The 27560-nt window shown below is 37.9% G+C and overlaps 1 protein-coding gene across 2 annotated transcripts; it reads left to right on the top strand.

The window, feature by feature from the left end:
- The first annotated feature begins 500 nt into the window (after positions 1–500).
- Positions 501–27250, top strand: PLCXD1 (phosphatidylinositol specific phospholipase C X domain containing 1). Of its 2 annotated transcripts, XM_075200074.1 has the most exons (8): positions 501–781; positions 5177–5212; positions 9621–9751; positions 18915–19051; positions 21886–22011; positions 22425–22577; positions 23222–23402; positions 24817–27250. In XM_075200074.1, the coding sequence occupies exons 3-8, from the start codon at positions 9640–9642 to the stop codon at positions 25059–25061; spliced, it is 954 nt and encodes a 317-aa protein (XP_075056175.1). In that variant the 5' UTR covers positions 501–781; positions 5177–5212; positions 9621–9639; the 3' UTR covers positions 25062–27250. The 2 variants fall into 2 exon arrangements, with proteins under 2 accessions (XP_075056175.1, XP_075056176.1); XM_075200075.1 differs by lacking the exon at positions 22425–22577.
- Positions 27251–27560: the final 310 nt, after the last annotated feature.

Below are 27560 nucleotides of genomic sequence, written 5' to 3'. Positions count from 1 at the left end.
CCTTCAATTGCACATGTGCACTGCACATGCGCACAAAGTCCCCACTCTGTCTCTGCAACTATCGGTGTTCAGGTGTGATTTAAGATTAAAAATCGGACTATTACCTATGCAATCTTGAATTGAGTGCCACGATTATAGCTATTGTTTTTTTCTTTGTGTGTAATATATATATATATATATATATATATATATATATATATATATATATATATATATATATATATATATATATATATATATATATATATATATATATATATACACACAATCCCCATATTTCTGTATTCATACTCTGGGCAAAATCAAGCCCATACAGGTCTACCTGGACACAAGAATTTATCATGTAAGCTACTGACTCAATGCAAATGCTTTTCACTTAATAGTAGTCATGATCCACCAAGAGACATAAATAGTAATAGTAGCTAGTCCCCTAAATGTCACATGATCTCCTAGTGTGTGCAGCCTGCATTGTCTCCTCCCATCTAGATGCCGCACAGGAGCCCTCCCTCTCTTACTGCACGGGGTGATCAGTTCTTGTTATCCTGAGGAGAGACTAGCATCATGTCACGTGCAGTCTAACAACCCAACCGGGGTGAGAGGGGCTTACAGTAGACCAATCACAGCGGCCGTAGGCTGGCCCTGTAGCACCCGTATATATTGACAAACAGATGCCCCCAGCGACAGGAGTGTTAGGCAAGCAGAGGTTCCGGCATGTAATCTACAAGTCAGAGCAGAGCTTGGGTCTTATTCTAGATGTCTCGGCGATTGCTGGACTTACTAGGTGAGCTGATAACCAGCTGCATTACTCCAGCAGCAACCGGTGTGTAGTTAAAGTATTTTAAAAGCATTATCCTGTAGCTAGTGTAGTGGAGGCATCCTCTGGTGCTCCTAGTGATACGTGTTATCATATGAGATTCAGGCTGTTGTGCTTTTGCTTTCAGTTTTTTGTTAAAGGGACTCTCTCTCTGAAATCTGTTCACTTTAATGCACCACTTGCTATTGCTTGCTAGTAACCTTAGAATAATGAGAATTATTGCTATGCATGCGATACCTTTCTTTAATGCTTGTAAACATACACAATAAATGCCTTTTGAAGAGGAAGTCAGTTAGTATTTTTATGTAGCTGAGGTTGGTTTCTTATTCTCTGTATGCACGCTCCAGCTTCTTATATTAAAAAGAAGCTATTTTTCAATGTATAGATCAAGATAGATCACTGATTTAAACAGCAGGGATACAAATAGGATCCTTATATAAAACTCACATGTACTTAGAGTGGCCAACAAGGTTTTGGGTATCAGATTTTAGAAAACAAAAATGGCACCCACCCAGCCTTCCTTCAATCTTAACCAAATAAATCTAAAATATTCATAAACTGCACCCCCCCCCCCCCCCCCCATCAGCGTTGTGCCCTGGTTGGTCGCACCTATTGCACAGCCCTAGTAACAGACCTGATTAATTCAGGTGACTTTTTTTTCAAATATGAAACCATTTTGCCCAGCAATTTAGTATCCCTTACATAAAACCCACTCATATGTAGCCCAATTTAAATAAGTACGTATTGTCTTCCACAGGTTTTAAACATTTTGGCAAGTAATTTGAGACATTGTTAAAAAAAATAGCTCATTTGCCCACTTCACCTTTTTAATACCAAGCTAAATACAAGTGGGTAGTATTTAAAGCGCCCTCTTCCTCGCTTTGTAGTTGAAATGCTGCCCCAAATTAATTTAATCATTGAAAAATACAAACATGTATTCTTATTGTGTGCTCTCGTTGCCATTTGATTTGATGACCAAAACTTTGTAGGTCCATACCAGGTTTTATATAGCCCCCTTCTGTGGATCTTCACTGTGATATCTATGATCAATCCTGAAAAATAAAATATTTTGAATAAGAAGCAGGTGCGTCAATAAGAAACAAAATAGCAAAGGAATCGGAAGCTCAATGAATAACAAGCTAACTTCATCCTTGTATTTTTTATTTTTATATACAGATATAAATGCTCCCTGACTTCAGCATTATATTTTATTTATATAAAAGGAAACATGGGCTCCCACAATTTCCTTTCACTTTTGAGTACTGCTTCCTACATGTTAAATTTTGGTTGTTTGCCATAACATGACCAAACTAAGCTAATCTCATTGAACATCCAAATGGCAAAGCAGGCACTGAACTTTCCTGTTTGAAAGCTGATCACACATATGTGACAATAAGGATTATAATTCAACCCAGATTGATTGAGCTCACAAATCAATATTCAATCTGGTGTTATGAGTTTACAGATATTAAAGTGTTTTTTTTAATTGAACATACTGACTAAACACAATGGGCTTGATTCATTAAGGAAAGGAAAGCAAAAAAAAATGAGTGACTTTGCACCTTGGCAAAACCATGTTGCATTGAAGGGGGAGCTAAATTTAAAGTGTGGGGACAGATTTATAGTTGGGGGAAAGGGCATGTCCTAGATCAACTTTAAATTTCAGTGTAAAAATAAAGCTATCAAGTATTTGTGTGCTACATGAAAAAAACAGCCAATATTTAACTTATGTGCAAAATAATAATCTAGTATGCACCCCTTGCATTGTAACACGGTTTAGTCCAGAGGACTAAACCGTGGATAGCCCAATGTCTATCCAATTGATAGCAAATGGTTCTCACCTAAAATAAAGGCAGACCTGTCCAGGAAAGCCCACATAACACTGTTCTAAAATGTTTCCATTGTATTTCAGTATTTGACTTAATTTCATTTGCTATGTAAACAAAGCCCAGGTAAACGTTTCACCTTATTATTGAGAATATATATTTATTTTTCCACAGCACTTTTATGTTATTGTGCCATTTATGAATATACTCCTTTTTACATAAATTTATATTACATGAACTTGTAAGGGTCACGCTACCTAATCTAAGCTGCTGCCTAGTGGCTTTAGATTGTAAAATACATACTCTGTTTGGCCCTAGTATTAACTGATGTAATCCTCATAGCTTACCCTTGTTGCCGAAGTTTAGCTACATCTATTTGCACAGAGACTTTGAATCCTGGTGAAGCCAGCAGAACGCAACTTGGTGATAGGGTTGTGGTGTTGTCTTAACTAACGCTTTCACCAGTAGGGTGGATAGTCTTGGTGTAAGCCATGATTATGTTGGCCACTACGCAAGCCGAGAGAAGACTGTATCTTGAACACCATCATATAGCATTTGGACACATATTTGGGAGGATTAAAAGTGGATGTAAAATTTGGAATGATTATGTAGCTTTCTAGTAGTTTCCTTTTCTCTCTGGCTAGAACTTTAGCAAAGGAGCCACCACCACTGTTGTTGAGAACCAGCTACCCAATAATCATTACCTGTCATCAGCAACAAACCAAAAACTCTGCTGTACTATATATACTAATATATGTGGTATACATAAGTGAATTACAAAAAATATACTGTCTTTTTAAAATGATATTGTATTCTTTCATGATTGCTAACTGTATTGAGCACGAAAATATTAGTGACATTGGGTCTCATTTAGAGTGAGGAGTAAACCCAATTAGAAGTTGGACAAACTGCAAAACCATGTTGCGTTGCTTGGAGTGACTAAAATATTCAGACAGATTTAGAGTTGAAAGAAGGCGTGTCCTAGCTTAACTCTAAATCGCAGCGTTGAAATAAAGCTGCCCGGTATTTGTGTGCTGCATGTAAAAGCAGACACTGCATGCAGGGAAAATACAGTTGAGGAAAACAAAGTGTGCATCCTTTAAGTGTAAAGTGTCATTACGGGACCCGTGCAGCCACAAATTCTAATTGAATATGCCCCTAAGAATCCATTGTAGCATTCTACTCTGAATCTCCTTCTCAGCTCACTCCTCGTCCAGATTAGTTCAAGTCAGCCACATTGGTGCTAACCAAACGGATTGTACTACTGTGACTTGTTGACAGACCTCTCCTGTGGACATGGAATTACAATGTGGTCCTGTGCTTAGCAATACTTGGGACAGGTATGGTTCACGGTGTTTTAGAGAAAAGTTGATGGAGAGCAAGTGGTGGTTTCCTGATGCAGGCACTTATAAGCAATTACTGGGTCACAGCAACAGTAGAAATTAAGATAGACAAACAAATGGTTTATTTCATAGTGGATGAAATTATTTTTTATTTCACTGTATAAATAGAAAATTTCAAATCCTTTATATAGCACCAACAATTTATGAAGCTCTTCACAAACATTTATTCACATCCATCCCTGCCCAACTGGAGCTTAGTTTACATTCTGTATCCCACAAGTAAACATTAGGGTAATATTCATCAGAAGTCCTTTAGCTACTGGAATATTTCTGGAGTGTACAAGATTCACACAGATGGACCCATGACCACAACACTGTGTGGCAGTAATGTTAATCAAGGTGGCAACATGCGGAAATTTAAAACTGTGTATAAATACAATAATATCTTTATAGACAAGAGTGGAATAGTGTAATTCGATAGCCAGATTATACAAATTATACAGAATAATATTCCATTGTCCTGTATCTCTCACACATTTATGGGGTTTCCTTGTTTTTGTTTTAACACCAAAAATAAACTTTCAAGGCATTAATCATGACAGATATGCATTTTTCATTGTAATGCTTACTTGAAAATATCCTAAATCTTTCCTTCATTTTAATGTGTACTGTTGTCTTACTATCATTGCACCAATATAAGATTGCACTTTGAGATCATTTTACATTCTACAATCCAGTTGTATCACATTTCATTGTACATTGCTTTCATAATAAACACAACAATTAAGTCCTGTATAATTATGAGCACATGAATGCTCTACTGCAGGCCAAGACAACCTGTGGTATTGTGAAACTACAAGTCCCAGCATATCCTGTCAGCTGGCAAAGCATGCTGGGGCTTGAAGAGCTACAGGTTGTCCAGGCCAGCTCTACTGCAATATCTACCTTGTATATGTTTGTAATTCCTGTAAGGCTATACTGTATTATAATTGTACAGTACTATTATTAGTAAATGAGAAAAGTTTGGTGCAAGACAAGTATAAAATCTGCACTGACAGTACAGTACCAATTATCACCTGAGTTTTATTATGGAGACTGTAAAATTGGCCAGATCCTATGTCACTGCATTCTTTTATAAAATATTACAAGTTTGATATAATTATTTTCACTGCTTCTACTTGGTCTAACCCTAGGAAGAGCACGACCATCAACAGACTTCATTGAGAAAGGTATGTATTCCATACTAAACCATCATTATTTCTGTTGGGAAGTGCTACAGACAGACCGCGATGGGGACGAATCTTGCACCAAGTTACTGAACCTGATTATGGGAAAATTACCATGCAACTTCACATGCCAAAAAGGACACACAACATGACAGAGATATATGATGATACATTTGGCATTTGGAAAAACACCAATGACTGGTTCATCTCCGTTACCACAGTCATCATTACAATCTTAATCTCAAATTCACAGCTCACATGAGCCAACAAGTTAGAATTCTTAGACTTAGAAATATATGTGGAGGATAATTAAATACATTCCACAACTTACATAAAACTCATTGATAGCAATAACTAAATACAAACCAGAAGCAACCATAGCAACTATTTTTTCTGTAACACTCCAGGACAGTTCAAGGCAAGCAAATATGCCGAAACTACTCCACCATAAAAAAAACTACTATGAGCAGGCACCCAATCTTAAAGTGATATTATGGTCCTCGACTAGTGAATGTAGAAAGTCGGCAAGTAGACATAAAACAAGTATTTACACACAAAAGATAAACGACCAAAAAGAGAACCAGATTATATTTATCACACAATAAGCACATAACAAAAAACAACAACATAAAAATACTCCCAAACAAAAACAAGGTAGAAAAAAAAAGCCACAAAATCTTAAAAATATGTTAGTCTCAAGCTTCATCCCAATAAGAAGGGTTCAACCAAACACATGCCTGGGTCAACAGCAAGTGTAAAAGCACAACAAACCCCCCCACCCCCTTTTGACTGAGCATTTTAGACTAAAGACAAATCATCTACAAGACAAACTGCAGTCTACTTGCTGCAGTTCCCTTGTGATCTGCAGTATGTCAGCCAGACCAATAGGAGTTTTAAAAATAAGAATTTTATAACACCTAAGAAACAAATAGAACCAGACAACAAACATATTGTTTTGGAGCATTTCATAGAAAAGTGCATTTATGACCCAACCCTTCTTTACCTCCTACAGATGCTCCACCTACTTCATTCTATCTGACTATTAGCAGAAACTTTACCACAAATTTGTGCAACCAATATACCTCTGTTTGCATTCATCCAAGAATCACTGCCTCATCCAATCACATTAATTTACTAAATGTTTATTACACCAGTTATTTCCATGTACCAATTCATTAGAAAGTATATGTATAGAATAGTCCCAAATGCAGTATATCAAACAGCAACCTGTCTTCATTTGTTGTCATGTTAAATGTACATTTATTATTATTGATTTCTGTGATGGTAATATGCATCAAAACAAGGCCTTCACTAATTGGCTTGCTAATTAAAAGACTCAATGAGGATCAGAGGTATTTAAAGCCTACCTTCTCGATATATCAACATACTATTCTTTCTGACACAGTTTGCACATGTGTGGATGGAAAACCCTCTAACCTCATATGCACGTTCTTGGAAGCTGCAGGCTTCTGTACCTCCATCCAAGCCCAAGTGACAGAGAGCGCACCAGCTGATTCACAAAAGCATCGCACACAACAGCGGGACTGCAGAAAAATCAAGCCCAACAGACTTATGGTCACTAGGGACTGAAAACTAGAAAAGTGATATTGTAAGTGCTCCAGCTAGCGCTCTAAGAGGCAGATTCAATTCAGCCGCGACTAACGCGGCGTTAAAGCTAATACCGTTGGTACAGTAATTTTACAAACTGCTTTTTAGTCGCTGCTCCCTGAGCCGGCATTAAAATTACTGTATTAATGGTAATGACGCATACTATTACTGTAACATCAGTAATAGTGCGCAGGCCGCATTACTTTTTACAGTAATGCGGCCAATTGAATCTGCCCCTAAGAGTAAGTAACTACTACAGCCACAATTTATTTACACGGTACACCTCTAATACATGCTCCCTCTCTGCATATACTCCATCAAATATGGACAAGACGGATCTGCACTATTCAATTTTGACATAGGAACTACATCAATAATTTTACATATAGACCATTGCAGACTTTTATCTTGAAATTTTTGGGAATTAATGCTCTACATGTTTTATTGATTTTTCTTGTCTCATTTTTTGATTGGTCTCTATTTTAATGATGGGAATTGGAAATATAATGTGTGAATTTACCATGTATACAAGTTGCTTAAAAGTGTGAATATAACGTAGGATCCTCTCCATTATCATAACACTTTGTTTTTGTCCTCTCTGATAACCAATGGCTTATTTTTCGCACCACTTTCCAGGTTCTGTAAGAACTTTTGAACTGAAAGAATTTAATTTTGCACTCATTCATGTGTTTATTAACCTACAACATTGGCGCACAACTGTATTGACACATTTTTGAGACAAAAACATTTTTGCACCCTAGGTATTACAAATTCTACTAGCATAAAACAAATGTTGCATTAGTAAGTAACTATGACATCATAGTATTTGTAGAAATATTGTGTTATAAATTTAAATTACTGCAACATTTATCCATAATAACGCACAATGATTTGAAAAAGTAGGCTTGGCAACCTCACATGTTGTCATGCACAATCCTGCTATGTAACAGTCAGTTTCATCCCTGTTTAAACTCCTCAAGGAATTGTTCCAATATATTGTTCCCAAGGAAAAATTAATCTTAACTTTTTTCTCTGTTTAAATGAGGTTGTCACAATTTGTCTCTAACACTTTACATGCTGACCAACAAAACTTATCCTGCACAACAACAAGGATTAAACAGGCTTATGTCCTGTTCTACATGTATATATATATTATTTATTAACTGTTAATAAATAATATATTATATGCACAAAGTATTTGGCCACACCTGTTAATTATTGAATTGAAGTGTTTCAATCAGACTCGTTGCCAGAGGTGTATAAAATCAAGCACCTAGCTATGCAATCTCTATTTGCAAACATTTGTGATACAAAATGGGTCGTTTGAGCTCAGTGACTTCAAGCGTGGTAATGTGATAGGATGCCACCTTTGCAATAAGATGGTTTGTGAAATTCCACCCCTGCTGGATATTCCAGTCAACTGTAAGCAATATTATTAGAAAGTGGAAGCGTTTAAGAACAACAGCACCTCAGCCACAAAGTGGAAGACCGTGTAAAATTACAGAACGGGGTCAACGACTGCTCAGGCATATGGTGGATAAAAGTCACCAACGCTCTACTGATTCCATAGCTGAAGAGTTCTGAACTTCCACTGGCATTAATGTAAGCACAAAAACTGTGCTGCTAGAGCTTAATGGAATGGGTTTCCATGGCTGAGCTGCTGCTGCTGCTGCTGCATGCAAGCCTCACATCACCAAGACCAATGCCAAGCGTTGGATGGAGTGTGTAAAGCACACCGACACTGGACTGTGGAGCAGTGGAAACGTGTTCTGTGGAGTGATGAATCACATTTCTCTGTTTGGCAGTCAGGTGGGCGAGTCTGGGTTTGGCAGATGTTGGGAGAACATTACCTGCCTGACTGACCATTATGAAACTGTGACGTTTGGTGAAGGAGGGATAATGGCATGGAGCTGTTTTTCAGGGTTTGGGCTAGGCCCCTTATCTCCACTGAAGGCCAATCTTAATGCTTCATCATGCTGAGTCATTTTGGGCAATGCTATGCTTCCAACTTTGTGGAAACAGTTTGGAGAAGACCCTTTTCTATTCCAACATAACTGTGCACAAAGCAAGGACTACAAAGACATGGTTTGATGAGTTCAGTGTGGAAGAACTTGACTTTCCTGCACATAGCTCTGACCTCAACTCCATCAAACACATTTGGGATGAACTGGAACGGAGATCGTGTGCCAGACCTTCTCGTCAAATATCAGTGCCTGACCTCATAAATGCTGTACAGAATGAATGGGCACAATTTCCCACAGAAACGCTCCAACATCTTGTGGAAAGCCTTCCAAATAAAGTGGAAGCTGTTATCGCAAAAGGGGGACCAACTCCATATTAAAGTATATGTATTTGAATCCAAAGTAACTACAGTCCTTGTTAGTGTAATGATCAAGCATCCAAATACTTTTGTCCATTTTGTGTGTGTATGTATGTGTGTATATATGTATGTGTAAATAAATATATATATAAATATAATATTTTTTTTTTTAAATTAAATGTTAGTATTTTTGCAAACTGTTTTCAGTTGAGGCACTTGCGATGGTTTGTACTTTGCCATTGATTAGCTGTTTCTCATACAGCCTACTCAAAGTGTGAATAAACTAATGTTCAATACTGAGCCACCTTAACTATTCTCTCTAAAACTAACATTCTATAGACTGCTTTCATTGTGAACTTTGCATAACATATAATGTATATTTCTATTTTTAGCAAATAACTGTCATAAAAGACATCATACCTGAATGAAACAACAAAATATTTAGGAAGTAATATTCATGTTATTTTTGTTTTATTATTAAAGTTGTCAGCGAAGTCAAAAGATGAAAAAACTTTTACAGGAATGTGATAACCAGATGGGAGGGAACCAAGAGTGGATGTCGCAGCTGAGTGAAAAATTGTGGGACATTCCACTGTATAATTTATCACTTCCAGGTACTGTTTTGTGTATTAAGTTTTACTATCAATAAATAAACCTCAAAACATTGTCACTGGAGCATAAAAAAGGTACATGCCATGCACGGGTGTGGTCACAGCGCATGGGGGCATGCTGGTTACCACAGGGACCAACCCACCTAAATCGGGACAGTTGAGAATATTTCCTCTTCCTCCTCCATGGCAGCATACACTATGGAGTTAATACGTGAGTCAGGACAGGAATGAAGACACACCTGGAGGGTATATAGGGCCACACCTTCCGCCTTCCTATGCCTTCTTTCCTGTCCTTGTAGTAGAATCAGACAGTTTAGGTTTATTGGTTTTCTCTCTTACCTACTTCTATGGCCAGTAGGAGCAGGATAGGAGTTTGCTCCTCCTTTATTATATTATAGTGGCTAATGTTTTTAGCTGATTCAGTATACAATATTGTCTCCTGGTTAGAAAACCAGACTGGAAGTGAGAAGCTTGTGGAGAACGCTGCAAAAAAACACACAAAAACCAGAAAATCTTTGTGGTGGAATTTATGACGAAAAAATGACCCGAAGGTTTTTCTAGAAGGATGTGTACTGAATGTAATTCTAGTGAACAGCAACTGCCCCCCCCCAAAGGTTAAAATGTGAAAGTGGATGAAGGCTGCATTAGCTGAAACTTTCATCTCATTTGGAAGGATGATTTACAGCAGCTGAGGTCTAAAGAGCAAAGCTCAGTAATTCGTGTTACCTCAGAAGATTATGAGCAGCAGGTGGAATCAGGCATGTCTGGTAAGAGCCATTCACAAGGTGATGGAAATTGACAGTTTCAGAAGTACAGCCTTTACAGGAAGCATTGTTTCATGGGCCTAAAAAGAAGGGTCACCTTGTTCCATTAAGTAAAGTTATTAAAGTTATTCTATTAAGCAGTATTATGTCAGAAGTTTTTAGATGTTTTAACATGAATACATTTCTTTTGAATGTACCCTTTTTCTCCTGAGGAGACTATGGTTTGGGATACACCCCCAAGGGTAGACGCAACAGTAGTCGGACTGACCAAAAGAACTACAATTCCACTTGAGGATGTTAACTCCTTCAGGGATGCTATGGATTGAAGGATTTGGTGTTATTCGTGTTTTCTAGGGCAGCATTAAGGCCTGCTGTAGGTACAGCTGTGATAGCCAGAACATTACGTATCTGGGGAATAACTGGAAAAATGTATTCAGAATGGGATAAAGGGGAGTGAACTCCTAAACAGTGTCTAAAAAAATAAGTACATATGCAGTTGGTATTGAATTATGTGTGAAACATTTCTGGATGCAATAAAACAAGGCGCTAGACCATTATAAAAAAAAAAAAGAAAGAGGGCTCCCTCAGGTCTAATAGAACATTATGACTACCCCTGTAAAATAAACTGATAGCCTATCCTTTCTAGGGGATTATCGGTTTAACCAAAAATCAGATGACATTATTTCATATGGTCTGGGGGAAGGTCAGGCTGTCTTCCCCAGAAGAGGAATTTGCATTTCTCTAAAGAAATTTGTTGATTTCTCATATGTATTTATATTGCTTCAATAAATACAATTTTTATAAATCACTCACAAGTGAAAGCTCTTGTAGCAAATAATCCCAGCATGATTCCAAAACAAAACTTGAGCATTTATTAATGACAGTATGAACAATTCTGAGATGTTTTTTTTTTTAAATAAATATATATATATATATATATATATATATATTTTACAACTTAAAGGCATATAACTTCAAAACCAGTGTACATATCAGCCTAATATTTGGGAGTTTTTCTTAAACTCATGGTAGCATTTATTATACTAGATTTCATTACAATCTGAGACAACCAATTTGAAACGCTGTGCTGATGTGATGTGGGATGACCCTATTCTAGATTTAGGAGGCCTCAATTAACATATCAGTGCCAGGAGATTTAAGATAGTCAGTGCTATGGAGGTTGGAACATTTCTTACACCAGTCAGTAGATCTAAAGGTAGTATATCTCCATGTTCTAATCTACCAAGTACATTTAAAAAAAATTGTGGTGAAGCAGAGAATGGAGGGTTTGGCAGTATGGCCTTGTATAAATGACATCCTAATAGCAGCATCTTCAGCAGAGAATGTAGAGAAAACCACCAGTCTCGTGCTGCAGGCCATGAAAGACCAGGGCTGGATAATGAAAATGAAAGAAGTCCTTTATCTTCAACAAAAAGAATAGAATACTTTGGAATGTGTAAAGATAAAGCATAACGAAGGTCTTTTCTAACATCAAAAAGAAAACAAAGATTTAAACAGGGGCTGTTGTGTCTCAAGAAGAGCACCTTGACCCATGGCAGTGGACTGCCTCAGAGTGTTAGGTTTTATGGCGTCGGCCATAGTGGTTGTGCCAGGGACCAGATTACATATGAGATGTCTTCAAATAAATTGTTCTATCCAGGTGGAATAGAAATACACCGGATCAAAGTCCGCTGATTTCACTAACGAAGGAGGTGGAACATTATCTGCAGTGGTGGTCCACAAACAGCACTTTGAGGAGAGAAAGTTCCTTTACAGATCACAAACATATAGTAATTAAAACAGACACGCGTACAGATAGCACAAGGCCAGTGGCAAGAAGAGATGGCCACTCTACCCTCAAAGGTATGGGAAATGATGGCTGTGGTCGAAGCATGCATTCACTTATTACAGGTTAGCATGTCATAATACACTCAGACAACCAGACAGTAATGTCGTGTATATAAATCATCACGGGGACACAAAAAGCTGTTTTATGATGGAGGTACAGCCTCTACTGCTGTGGGTAGAGAACAACTTGGCAAGCCTGAAGGCAGTGCACATAGCTGGTGCTATCAACACCAGTGCAGAATTTTTTAAGCCGAAACATCTTGCACCCAGGATAATGAGCATTGAGCAAACAGATATTTTCACAAGCTTGTAAAAAGGTGGGACCACCCACAAGTGGACCTCATGGCGACCTCACAAAATTCCAAGATAAGGAGGTTTTTTGCCAAGCATATTGGCAAAAGAGCACAGGCTATGGATGTCTTCTCAGTAAACAGGATTCTGGTGCTGAAGTTTTGCAGTAAATGAAGCTGAATGACTGTGAAAGATATATGGCTGTATCATTCTGTGTAAGGTGATAACTAAACTGTAATCTGGGCTATGTGTTTTTACCAACGCCCATGATCCCTCAAGTGCTACTAAAGAAAAATGAGACAGTAATAGCATTATTACTCTTTGACCCCGCAGAGCTTGGTTCCCTCAGGTGTTACGGCTAGCGGTACAGAAACAGTGTTTCCTTACACTACAACCAGACCTGATCCATCATGGTCCGTTAAACCAGCCAAACCCAGGGTTCTGGAAACTAGTAGTGTCACGAACACGCTCCCAGCGGCCGTGACTTTGGGGTGTTTGTATATGAGCTCACACGATTCAAGCCCGCAGTCTCTCTTTACCTATCACACAGGTTATAGACCTACTGAATTGCTCCCAAACAGCGGTCACACCCCCACACTCTTCAGGTTTGCCACCACCTATTGAATACGGGCAATAGGACCCCAACGTACTGTCCCACACTGGCACACGAGGCTTCTAGCTATCCACAGACTAGCAAGACCCACACCAGCAAGTAAAGGGTTAACACAAATGCAAGCACACACAGCTTGTTAATCAAATGTATGAACAAATCACACAGTCATTTAAGAGGAGATATTGAAAATACCAATACTTTCTAGTATTCTAGTAGTGTAATCACCACGCTTGAAATGCAAAGAAAAGTTCAACATTCAAGACAGATTATAGAATCTGGGAAGCTTTTTGTAAATGGTTCTCTGATAAACAGTGTTCACCTAAGGGTCCATGCATAGGTACTATTCTTGAATTCCTGCAAGATGGGCTTGATAAAGGACTACGTGGTTAATACACGAAAGGTCCAAATATCTGCTCTGGGAGCATGATTATACAGAAGTTGGCTGTAAATAGGTTTGTAAAGAAGTTTATTCAGTCAGCAAGGAGAATAAGATCCTTCTATCGTTTTACTTTGGATCCATGGGACTTGAACCTGGTAATGGAGACCCTGACAGAAGCATCTTCTGAACCTTTAGAAAGGGTTTCCATGAAATACTTATCAATGAAGGTATTTTTTTCCTAGTAGCAATTGCCTCAGCGTGGAGAATTCAGACCTACAAGCCCTCTGGGTAGAAGAGATTTTTTTCTTATTATACTTGAGGATAAGATGGTGATAAGAATTACCACTTTTGGCACAAATTTTGGGTTATCATAATTCTAATTTAATCAAGAAATTTTTCTACTCTCACTATGTCCAAAACCCCAAAAAAATTCAAAAGGAAGGAGATTCATGCTCCGTACCATGAACATTTATTTAAAGAGGACACAGGAGTTTAGGAATACAAAGTGGTTGTTCTAATCAACGGCAATAAAAAGTGGTCCAGCATTAAAAGCGTCGGTGGCAAGATGGATAAAATCTTGCATTAGAAAGAGATACATAGTAAAGAAGGTGGATGTGCCACAAAGCATAAGAATACATTCAACAAGAGCCATGGCGACTTCATGGGCAGAGAAGAAATCTGCCTATATAGAGGAGTTAAGTAAGGCCGCACTAGGGTCCTCCAAACATACATTCTCTTAACACTATCAGTTTAATGTCCAAGCTTCAGCAGATGCCACGTTTTGAAGAAAAGTATTAAGTACAGTAATATGACTTTAATAAAAAAATAAGAAGAAACAAATGTGGGTCTATATGTGTGTATATACTTGTTAGGTGTGCAAGGTGAACCCATTAAGCTTTGGGAAAAACCAGAAGACACAGGAAGGAGGGAGGCGTGGCCCTATATACCCTCTGGGTGTGTCTTCTTTCATGTCCTGACTCACGTGCAAGGAGGATTAACCCCATAGTGTATGCTGCCATGGAGGAGTAAAGGAAACCAGTCTAACAGGTAATAATAACCTGTCGTAGTTTGTGTATTGTACTTTACCCTTGTTTAAACAATACTTTGTGATTTATTGACCCTTTTACTTCTAAATATATCAATGTAATTGACCCATAAGGTTTATTTTTCAAATAAAACTACCTACCTATCTAAAACCATTGGTTATGCATTTTCCAGTAGAATGTATCAAACAGATAACTAAAATTGAAAAATCTGTGTTTTTATGTGGTAGGCAAAATATGGGATGAGTATATATTCTCGCCCCCTCTGCATTATCATTCTCTCACTGTCGTACATGTGATTCAAATTAGCGCAATGTGTTTCCGGAACGTCCACTGAGACACCTCGCGCCGCTATTATGGCTGGTTTTTTGAAAAATGAGTGGAGATTCCTACAGTTATTGCCAGCAGTGGGCACAGCCGGACATCGTGGTGATGTACACGCACCACATCGCCGGCAATTGCATCTCCCAAATAGGGTTTAAATTGTATAGCGCATATAGTTACTGGCTATACCATATCTAACCAATTGTTTGAGGAAGATAGCTTCATTTGTAAAGTGGACCATATAGGTTTAGTACATTTGCATATTGAAATTAGGATGGCCATAATTATCCTTTAAACAAGTTGCTTGACATTACAGTTCTGAGCAGAACTAGGGAATGCAACACAGGATATTTTAATGTTGGAGAGGAAAATGTCACAGTGCATTTTTTGGCACATTTTAAATGATTACTAGAAAATGGTAACATTTTCAGATTAACTTTTTAGGTTCCCAAGATTTATTTTTATTATCTCTCTTAAGCATAATGTTGTGATCTCCCATGTCACCTGGTCCAATCCAGTATCTGTGGATGAGATAGAGTAAGCTGCCTATAGTAGAGATTTGCTACAATCTAATTTGCAGTAGTCAGACATACAATAAGAGAGCAGTGAGACACAAGTGCCAGAAACCCTGTTTTTCATACATTGATGAGTCATCTCCAGATAATTCTGTCTGTTCTGTAGGGCAACTGGAGGGAGTCATATAGACTGGCCTCTTTTTATGTCCATATGTATATATATCTGTTTAATTGGACTTATCACCAAAATAAAGCATTGCTCTTATAGACTAAGCTAATTTCACATTGGTGACCTTTCTGTTTCAAAATTATGGAAACTCTATACCTGTGTGATTTGCAATGTAACCTTAGTGGGGGAAAATACTTTAAAACTAAAGTGTATTTGTTTTTAAACCATATAGCTAAGTCAGATCATGGCTAAAGTTCACTTGATTGGTATTATACTGTCATACTATTCCTGGTTTACAATATTTTTAGGGATATACTGCTTGCATAAAGTAAGTAAGATAAGTGTAGCTACACTTTCATTAAAGGTTTCCTGGTCCACTTTCCCCTTCCCACACACACACACAATACCCATAACAAGAATATATATACTGTGTGTGTGTGTGTGTGGTTATTTTTATATATATATATAAAAAAATCATACTTGCCAGCTCTCCCGGAATGTCCGGGAAATTCCCGCATTTTGCGCGAGTCTCACGGAATCCCAGGAGAGTGTGGCAATCTCCCGGATCTGCCCACTTCCTAGTGAAGTGGGCAGAATTCATCGGGAATCGCGGTGTTTGGCTCCGCCCCCCGCTGTAAAATGACGCGCCATTACGTCACTGGGCGGGGCCGAAATGACGGAGCCCCGCCCCCTGCATGCCCACCTTCCCCAGCAGACTCCTGGATAATACTTGCCATAAGTTGGCAAGTATGATAGATAATATATATCTATCTATCTAGAGAGAGAGAAGTATGCTGACCTTAAATATATATGTGTCGTCCACACGGAATAAACTAATTTCCTGGATAACATAATAATGTGGTCTGCCCATTTTTTTTTATTGGCCTATGGTACTTTAAAGTCCTTTAATCTTTGTAATGATATCCTTATGTCTATCCCAAGCATGTTTAAATTGCTCTATTGTATTGGCCTCTACCACCTATGATCGGAGACTATTCCACTTATCCACTATCCGTTCTGTGAAGTAGTTTTTCCTCAAATTTCCTCTGAACCTACTTCCATTCAGGTTCAGTGTATGTCTTTGTGTTGTAATTTTTCTCTTCCTTTGAAGAATGTTCCCTCCTGTACCTTATTAAAACCCTTAATATATTTGAAAGTTTCTATCATGTCCCCCCTTTCCCTTCTCTGCTCCAAATTATACATATTAAGATCTTTAAGTCTTTCCGGGTAAGTTTTGTGCTGTAGGCCATGCACCATTTTAGTTGTCCTTCTTTGTACAGTCTCTAGTATATTTATATCCTTCTGGAGATACGGCCTCCAAAACTGAACACAGTATTCTAGATGAGGCCGTACCAATGACCTATATATACAGTGGCATTATTTCTTCTTTCTTTCTGCTACTGATTCCCCTCTATTAGCAACCAAACATCGGACTTGCCTTCCTCATTGCTTTGTAACATTGCTTACCTGCCTTTAAGTCACCTGAAATAGTGACTCCTAGATCCATTTCCTCCTCAGTAGTTTCCATTATAGTGCCATTAATGCTATATTTAGCCTTTGGGTTTTTGAGATCCAAGTGCACGATTTTGCATTATTTGGCATTAAACTGTAGTTGCCACTCTCTCTTGACCATTCCTGTAGTTTACCTAGATCATCAAACATTTGTTTTACCCCTCCTGGTGTGTCTACCCTGTTGCATATCTTTGTGTCATCTGCAAAACAAAAAACATACTTTCCCTTCAATACCATTTGCAGTGTCATCAATAAAGATATTAAAAAGCACTGGTCCAAGTACAGATCTTGATGTACTGCACTGGTAACCATTCCATCCTGTGAGTGCACTCCATGTTCTATAACTCTCTGTCCTGCAACCAAGATCTTATCCATTTAACCATTTTAGAATACAATCTCAAGCTTTCGAGTTTAACAGACTGCGATGTGGGACAGTGTTAGAAGCCTTACTAAAGTCTAGATAAACTACATCTACGGACTCCCTTGATCTATTACTTTAGTTGGTGAAAAAAGTCAATAAGATTTGTTTGACATGATCTCCCCCTAGTAAATGCTGTTTAGGATCCTGTAAATTACTGGATTTGAGATATTCTACAACTCTTTCAAGAGTGTTTCAAATCAATTTCCCTATGATTGATATAAGGCTCACTGGTCGGTAGTTGCTCGCCTCTTCCTTGCTTCCACTTTTGTGCAGTGGGGTTACATTTACTCTTTTCCAGTCCTCTGGAATTTCTCCTGTAGCTAGTGACTGCTTGAATAATTCTGTTAATGGTGTTACCAGCACCCCCTTTAAGCTCTTTTAGTATCCTTGGATATGTCCCATCTGGCCCCATTGATTTATCCACTTTCAGTTTTGAGAGTTCTTTTAGGACTTTCTCCTCTGTAAATGTACATGTACCTACCTCAGTTTTATGAGTATACTTTCATCTTAAGTGTGGCCCCTTCCCCGCTCTTTCTGATTGAACACTGAGCAAAAATATTGGATGAAAAACCTGTAGTGTGTACCCAGCTTAACTCATTGGTTGCTAAGTAATTTCTATCTTAATGTAATGTTGGTAAATGTGCAACAGACAAGTTTTCTCTTCCAGTTGCTGTGTCAGTAGTGGGAGAGTCAGGGCATCTTTGGTCTTTCACTATACTCACCTGATGTCACCATAAAATGACACAGCACATAATGTATGATAATGGTTTGGCTGTACTTGCAGTTGGAGAAACTCTACATATCCTTAAGCCTCAATCTTTTTAGATAGTGGCTTACAATTTGGTGAGTCACAATACACCCCATAGCCTAGTTTTGATTCTCTACTGTAAATGAATTCCTACTATACCTTTTGATATAGACAGTGCTCTAAAGCAGCGTTGTGGCGTCATTACATCACGTGACAACCATGATGCTTTACAAAAATAAATGTTGCGCCTGTACATAGTCATATATAGTAATTATGTGGTAATAAGAAATTGTGTTATCTCTTTACCTGCATTTTTTATTACCACACTATTAACTGTAATACTGTTATATTACCCATCACTAGTCACCTGTGGTGCCCTTATCACCACATCACGCTCCCCTATGTACTATCCTGTACTCTAGTTAATTACATCAAAATGTGAGGGGAAAAAATTAAGAGTAATAACACAATGTATGTGATGTGTAATGATATTGTGTATTATTTTTAGTTTCCTAAGATTAAATTCTTTTTTTCCCCAGGGAGTCATGATTCCATGACTTATTGTTTAGACAAAACATCAACAATTGACGATTCCTTACCTAAGCTGCTGCTGGTATTGGAGAAATATGTGCCGTGTATCACACGCTCCATTATTTTAAGATGGTCTACAACACAGGTATTTTAGTTTGTTCTTCCTTTACTTCTTTTGTATATGGCTGTGAACTACAAGTGTTTTTTACACTATTAACACTTTTGCAAACAGCAGTGGTCATTGTCACGATACTGGGTTACCTAGGGGATATCTACCTGCATAGATTGGCAGACAATGTACCTGGTTTTAATTGACAAAAACTCCCGCTCAGTCAGCACTTATTGGACTACTTTCTAGCCTATACACATTCCAATATCATGGATGTTGGAATTGCTTCATACCCAGACAAATATTTGATGAAAGTAATTGGAGTTCATTAAACATCAGTTTTCACCAGCAAAACTGTAGCTCTGTTAAGAACAGTTTAACCTTCATACTACAAGCATGTAACAATAGCAATACAAGTTAATAGAACCAATAAGTAATAGAATCTATCCCTGGGCCACAATCCAATGGACATTGGGATTTGTCTTCTGTCCTGCCAGTATGGTAGCACATACCCACAGCATTAGCCTTTCCTATTGTTTCAGTCTCACAAATTCCCTGATGCTGCTTTTTATGCCTACTCTGGTTGCCATGCTATACTGGGTAGTGGGGGAGCCACCTCAGCAATTACCCAATTGGTGGAGCTGATGATGAAGGGGTAAATCTGGTACTTCATCTCTTGGCACAACCTGTTGGTTTTTGGTCTGTGCTGTCTGCAAATAAGGTGCCCCACAATGTTTCTCAATCACCATTGGGACAATCACTTTCCGATACAGACTGTCACTCTACCATCTCTGAGTCTTGCTGGATTTTCTGGTCCGTTGTCTATCTCCGGTTGGCCTGTGCTACCTGTAAAGTCTGGCTGGCTTTCTTAGCTGCGGTACTTCGCGCATGCAATGTTGGCATTGCAATTCAACTTCTTAGGTGTGAAGTGCCATATTTTGTGGGGTCTTTATGGTGAAGGGCCATTTAGTACCAGTTGGCTGCAGGGTGTTGCAACAATATTGCAAAAAAGAAAAAGGTAAATAGGATGTGCAATATCATTTAAAGGGATACAAATTGTACTGTGCATAGCAAACAAATTACTTGTGTGCGGTATAGCAATAAATAAAATACTCTAGAACAACCCCATGTTTGTCAAATTAGCACCATGCTCAGCATGTAAGCACAATGTCCACCACTTGTATTTCCCTGAGTATACAGCTCTGCCTAACAGCCTCCTAACCACCACAACCCTGTGCTTTATACTCATCACTACAGCCCTGTGTCCAACATATAGCCCTCTGCACAAATTAACAACCTCATACCCATTGTAGTGTTTTGCCCATCACATGTAGCCCTTAGGTCAGCATAACAGCCACGTTCCCACCACATACATATTTGTGTCAACATTACCTGCCTCAAGACCTCTATAGTACCATGCAAACTATTATAGCTCTTTGCCCAACAGAAGTTTCATGCCCACCACATACACCCATATGTACATATTAATTGCTCTCACCTTCACCTCATACATCCCTGCGCAAAGATTACCAACTTTATGTATCTTACCCACCATATATATGGTTAGTTCTATGCCCGCAAATACATGTCTGTGCCAGCCTCCTTTGGTAGTTCCCTGCATTTCTCTTACCTTTCAGCCCTCCTTAAGTGAAGTTGGGATAAGCACACCCTACTTGAGGGGAGAGCCATTGGAGTGGAACCAACCACCTCCGTTCCATCAAATTGAATTGTGGGGTTTCTCTCCAGTGAAATCTGAGGTAGTTTCAGCCAATTCAACGATCGAGATGCTGGAGTGCTCAGTAAGACTTCTTGGTTTCACAATGGGACTAATGCCAGTGCTACCAATCATGCTGAGGGCCAGAAGAGATGGCCTGGCATGCTTCCTGTTGGCCAGCTCTGATCAATACCACTATATCTCTCACTTTAAGAACATGGTAGTCATCTATGACCAAATGTTGGAATTGTAGTCCTGGTCTAAAACCAAGGTAAATTTTCGCATTTGCCCACTTTCAAATTCATTAATAGATACTGTACGTACTACCTGGGATCAAAACCATGGTGCAAAAATGCTAACTTCATTTATTTCATTAAAGTTTACTTACTACCATGCATCAACACTTGGATTCAAAGTGGTACACTTGAAAACACTTATTGATTGTTATTATTATCTTTTATTTATAAAGTGTCGACAGATTACATAGCACTCTACATTGCGGGGATCATAATACAAACAAATTACATACAATTACATGTAATAGACGGTAAATATGCATTAGGTGCTTTCTTTTTATCACTTTTCTCAATTAATTTTTTTGACAGTAAACAAATACATTTTTCATTTTCCACATTTAACAATTTTGATTTGTAAGTCCTACCCATGAAAACTCTATTGATATTGTATGGCATAATTTTCCCCATATTACTACATTCCCACAATTTACACAATTACAAAAATAATAAGAAAAGAAATAGAGACATTGTTATATTTCTCCTGTTTCAATATTATGACAAATGGATAGAACTTCTTTAGTGTCCATCTAAAAGTGTTTTCCTTGGGAGACATTGTTGCACAGTCCAACTACTTGCCCCGGAGCGTGATGTGGCCTGTAGACTATATTTTCATGATACAGCCCGCCAAGAGTGCAGTTAGACATCACCAATCACTCCTGCCAGTGCAACCCTTGTCTGGTTTTCATGTACTGATACATTTACATGTAGAAGAGACGCTATCACCTGCTGCTAGTAGAAGAATAAAGCACTCTCTTTCAATTTATTGCACCTTTTAAAAAAGAATACACAACATTTATTTAGTTTACTATGTGTATTTACAGTACTTCTCTTTTGTCACTTTTTATTTGTATTTTATATAGAATTTAAGTGTGGTGGGGCAGATGGATGCTGGAATTAGATACCTGGATTTTCGAATAGGTGAAAGACCCAATGTTCCTTCGGACCTGTACTTTGTACATGGATTTTACACATCAGTCACTGTAGAGGTAAAATATCAGCCATTTGGTGGACCAAGAACAGAAGCAAAACCAAGATGTTTAGCCTGTAGCAGTCAATCAAATGTTTGCTTTCATCTGCTGATCCTCCTCTCTTTAAAGACATAAAGTATATTCACTCATGTATAAGAATAGTAATAGAGGCATCATGACACTTCTCTCATTTCAATATTACATAGAAGAATGTCTTTAGCTCCATCTAAAGCTCTTTGCATACTATATTTTGATTATTATTTTTTTTATTATTTTGTTCAGCTAGCCCCTATTCAGTGCTGGTTCTATAACGAAAATGCTTAGCACACCCCAACTTCTATGTGTATTTAGTAAATTAAAGGTTTTGAGTTGTTTTCACCAGTTTAGTGTATACTGATATGAATGTTATGTTACTTTTTCCCCTTCTGTAGGAAGCATTACAAGAGATCTCTGACTGGTTACAGAGGAACCCACGAGAGATGCTCATCCTGTCGTGTAGCCTACTGTCCATGTCTCCAGTACAACATATGCATCTAATTAGCTGCATACACAGGATATTTGGACCTACATTATGCCCCAAGCATGTATGAATATAAAAAGTACTTTGTATTAGTATTTGTTTTTACAGTGCTGTACAATGGAACCAAGTAAAGCTATAGGGCTGTAAATGTTAAAGGAAAAGTCAGCTATCACAATGTATGGTCACAGCTTTCACAGGGGCTGTACTGTCAGTAGTGGTAATCGGATATACAAAATAAGTGACAGTCCTATTAAAATTAAATGCAGCAGTAGTAATATTCCTCTGCATCTCCCAACCGTTTTATTCTTCAAACATGAGAATCAGTTTAGGCCCATAGACTTCTGGAGATCTAACACAATCAACACCTTGAACATTATAAAAAGCAAAGGTGGAGGTGTTGCTCATAGCCATCAATTAGATTCCTCCTAATCTGCAGGCCAGTAGACTCTCCCACATCTTGTCATGGTAGAAACTATTTTAAAGGCATGGCCCACAATTTAAATGTTCTTTGTAATGTATAGCCCCTACTGAAGAGCAGTGTTGCTCCATTGCTGCATGTTTTCTGTACTGTTATCACTCTATGATCATGTATATTGGTAAACAGAATAGTAGTTAATTGCATAATGTAAGTATGAATTCAATGCTCAGTTTACGCTTGCTGAAAAGATTTGTCCAAAATACTTTCTTTTATTTACTGTATATGTCCAGGAGCAGCCCACACTGAGAAATATGTGGAAACAAGGTTATCAAGTCATTGTTTCCTATGATAACCCTATCGCTATGAAATACGAATACCTGTGGTCATCTATCCCGTACTGGTGGGCAAATACTACTAATAAGCGGTCACTGATTCACTTTCTGGAGAGTAAAAAGCATAAAGGACGACCAGGTATCTATTTATTTGTTTGTCTTTTCAGATTGCAAATTGAATTTTTGATTACTTTTGGACCTTTTTGTATAAAAAAAAGATTCTCAAACTAAAAGGCATACATTTGGTATCGTTATATTTGAGAACTAGATGGTTAAATTTAGGGGTACATTTCTAGGGTTGGACTGATTGCCTAAAATGAACAATGCTTCACATATAAAGCCCAGAAAATAGAAGATTTATTCCAATAAGCTACCACAATAAAGCCCTTTCTGTCTGAAAAATAAAAAACCAATACAACCGTTGCTTGGATAGGTATTCCATGTGAAACAGACATATCCACAAATATACAAATGAGTAGCTTGTATGTGCCATCATGCAACTTTTACTAATACATTGTTTTATCTTAGCCTTCAGTGTACTGAAAAGAAATGATTCTATCTGGATTACATATAGACCTCACTGAAAAGCACAGAAGAAAGTAAAAATCAATATATTTAATAAAAGTTGTAGAAAGGCACATAGATCACAGCAGATATAGGTAATGTAAAGGTTTTTAAAAACAAAATTTAAACAGCTGAATTACTCTTCTCAAAATTCAATGCAGGGTGTTAGTTGCAGCTGATTGGATACCCTTCCAGTCTGATGCAAATGAATCCATGCATTGAGTGTTATTTACATTTAAAATTGTTCCATGAACAGCTGGTACACCAGAGACCTGAGCCACCAGAAATTGATTTCTCTCTACAGGGGTTCAAGACATGTAAAATTATCCTGGATAAACATCTCCTTTAAAGTTCTGGGGGTGGGTGTAATGGAGGGAGGTTGTAATGTTGTTACATCATTATTTAATGGAGTTGTTCAATTTTGAAACCTCTTCCCCGATTAATATATCCAATTCGCTACGTGGAGATCAGCCACCAAGATCCCCTTTGCCTGAAGCTGCGAATCAAATTGTACCTCTGCTCACACAACTCGAGGACTTTATTCTGTGCAGTACTGTTCAGAAGGGCTCTATTGAAGAGTAGGAACAGAATGTTCTACCCAAATGCCCTCTACAGCAAAAAAGAGCTAATTGCAAATGCAACCAACTCATGGTATTAGGTAATAGGAAATCCTTGAAGGGGGGAGTCTGGTAATATTAAAATAGGTTGTGCAAAAGTAGACAACTACTTTCATTCAGTGTTAGCTACTTACTGTAACTGGGGAAAAAATAAGGAGTAAACGGAACAGGAGTAAATTGAACAAATAAAATATTGCATGCTGGAAAGTACATTTATGGTACTGTAACTACTACTTGACATTTTCTCAATAAGACAGGTCCATACAAACTTCAGAATGAGTTAAGAGTTCTTGCTTACATTCATATTTTTTTAAAATATATTTATTTTATATATATTTCATAACCCTCCACTAACATTTCTTTAATTTACAGATGATTTTTTTGTGGCTGGTCTCAATTTGACAGAGAATGCATCTTATATCCTTAAACACCCATTTGGGTCCATGAAAAGATTGACTTTACCAAAACTCCCATTCCTGAACAACTGGGTGCAAAAACAGCATCCTGGAGTAAGCAGAGATGCCTTAAATATCATTGCGGAAGATCTGATAGGGTCCGATAACTTTGTTTCTGCTGTTATTCATCTAAATATGAAGTTGCTGTTGGATAAGAACTGATTATTTTGTGAAATCCCATAGGTTACAGTTTTGCTGGTCATAGTTTAGTTAATTGACATTTTAAACTAATAAAGCTAGCAGACCATCAGAACAATTATTGATTGAATCTATGTAGCTAATCACAAAGACTTCCTGGCTCTGGTTGTGGCCGTCTATGCAGAAAATGCCTTTGATAGAGCGGTTGCAGCAAATCCTTGTGGATCAGAGGAGCGTTCTGCAGAGAAGTGCCTGTGGTTTATCATAACCCGTCCACGTCTGTACTCACTTTATCTGAACCCCATTCCAGATTAAGAATGACACCAGACAAGGCTGCCCCGTCGCCCTTAATATTTGTCCCAATAACCCAGATATCCGGTATAATAGTTAGCTGCCTAGAACTTAATATAGCCCTGTATGCCGACAATGCACTTCTGATCAATAACCAAACCCCACTCCCAAACTTGCACAAAGAAATTCCCACATATAGTTATCTATCCAACTATAAAATAAACGCAGACAAATTGAGATTTTTGGATCTGAATATACACTCCATTCATTAAAATGTATCTATAACTTTCAGGGGCAGAGTAAAAAAACTTGATATCTGGGAGTACACTGCCAACTACCCCAGACACAATAAAATCACACTTAAACTGGAACTAGCTTATTATCTCTTGTTTTAGGGTTATTGGCTTTTAAAATGAACGCCCTACCCAGGCTTCTATATTTATGTTAGACACTCCTGATACATGTCCCGGAAAAAATCCTCAAGACCTCCAGCAATCCTTTTCAAAATTTATGGGAGCAAGTAGAAAACCCAGCGTAAGGATGCAAATTATGTACAAACACCATATGAATGGTGTCTGGGCTTCCTCAACGTGTTAAAATACTACATACTCAGTCCGCATTGTGAAATTCTCCCTTTCAATCTGGGATTGTTGTATTTGAACACATCAAATGAGGTCCTAACCTTGTTTGTGGAATAACCCTATATTTGCATCAGGATTGAGTCACAAGGATTTCCACCATTGGACAAGATACAACACAATATTCTCCCTTGATATTGCTCCCCTACGATTATTTCCAGAGTTTGAAGCGTTCAGTTCTAGATTCTCACTACCCCATACTGTTTTCTTTCAATACCTACAAATTAGGCACTTTTATCAATCACTACATAAACCAGTACCTACTGTGCCACCCTGTAATCGCATTCCTTCATCTAAAGGGCTAGTCTCTACTCTGTATCAACTAATAATTCAACATAACCAGCAACAAAAAAACCTGAAGGAACCTGCACGGGAAAGGGATATGGGGATACTCTAGACTCCTGGAGTGTGGTCCAAAATCAAAGCTAAACTAGTTAAAACTTTAATATTGCTGAGAATTAAAGAAGACTAATTTAAGCTAATTTTTAGATGGTATTGGGTGCCAACCCTCCTCCACTCTATCTTTTCAAACTCCTCAGACTAGTGTTGGAGATCAAGTAGTCACAGTGACACCCTGCTGCACACTTGGTGGACCTGTCCAAAAATAATACTGGGTCAAGATTCACAAACTCATCAAGTCTATAACCGATATTCAGATTCCCAACTCCCCACTTTACTCCATTCTAACCTCGGCCCATCCACACAACCCACATCACAGTCATAAACTTATACAACACATTTTACATGTGGCCAAATTGCTTCCTCTCAGGAAAAAAAGACTCTCCTTCATTAATCATAACAAACAATAGTATAATCTATCGTCCACAATTCTTCACAGCGACCCTGCCTAACAATCCCAACAGCTTCAAAAGAACATGGTCACCCTGGATAAATTATATTATGGTAGAACTCCTACTGAATATTATGTGACTCACTGCTTCCAAAAAACACAAAGCAAACATACAGTGACTCCTGTCCCATCCTGATTTCCTTTTGAAACACTGCAAATGAAGAGTGCCTCTTAGTTAATGTTCTTGAACTAATCTTACATATTCCTCTTTAGTTTCCAAGCCAGTCCGATGTTAAACTTTATTTGGCGCAAACATGTTATTACCCACAGCCATATATTCTCCAATTGCTCCTGGTTGGTTGTATTTAATTTATTATCTCATTGTACTCCTTCCCAAACCTTCTTCATAGTGATGTTACAATTATCTGCTGTTTCTACTTAAAAAAATAGTGAAACATTCAAAAATAAATAAAATAATAAAAGTTGTAAAAATATTTGTGGGCTTAGCATTTTATTTATACATAAATTTGTGTATGTGGGGATTTTGTACACTTTTTGCAAATCTCTACTATTAAAGGACATTTCCTTCACATGTATTTCAAACATGTTTTGTGTTGTAATCTGCATGATGCAAAGGAGAGAACACCACACATTAAAGTCCTATTTACAAAACCTGTCTACTTTAGGTGGGAATGTGAGCACACGTATAACCAGGAGTGTAAAAGGAATATCGTTTATCCAAAGATTTCCTGCAACCTCATTTTGACAGACTTTTGTAAATATAACCATTGACAATGTTCTCAA

This window comes from Mixophyes fleayi, chromosome 2 (genome assembly GCF_038048845.1).
Source record: "Mixophyes fleayi isolate aMixFle1 chromosome 2, aMixFle1.hap1, whole genome shotgun sequence".
NCBI lineage: Eukaryota > Metazoa > Chordata > Amphibia > Anura > Limnodynastidae > Mixophyes > Mixophyes fleayi.
Note: the sequence above shows the minus strand (reverse complement) of the source record. Positions and strands in the feature narration are given on the sequence as shown.

What these genes read in the sequence shown, in the direction of transcription:
- PLCXD1 (XM_075200074.1), top strand. Translation starts at nt 9,640, where the DNA reads ATGAAAAAACTTTTACAGGAATGTGATAACCAGATGGGAGGGAACCAA. An exon ending in GTATAATTTATCACTTCCAG is followed by an intron (nt 9,752 to 18,914) that starts GTACTGTTTTGT and finishes TTTTTTCCCCAG; the next exon opens with GGAGTCATGATTCCATGACT. An exon ending in TAAGATGGTCTACAACACAG is followed by an intron (nt 19,052 to 21,885) that starts GTATTTTAGTTT and finishes TATTTTATATAG; the next exon opens with AATTTAAGTGTGGTGGGGCA.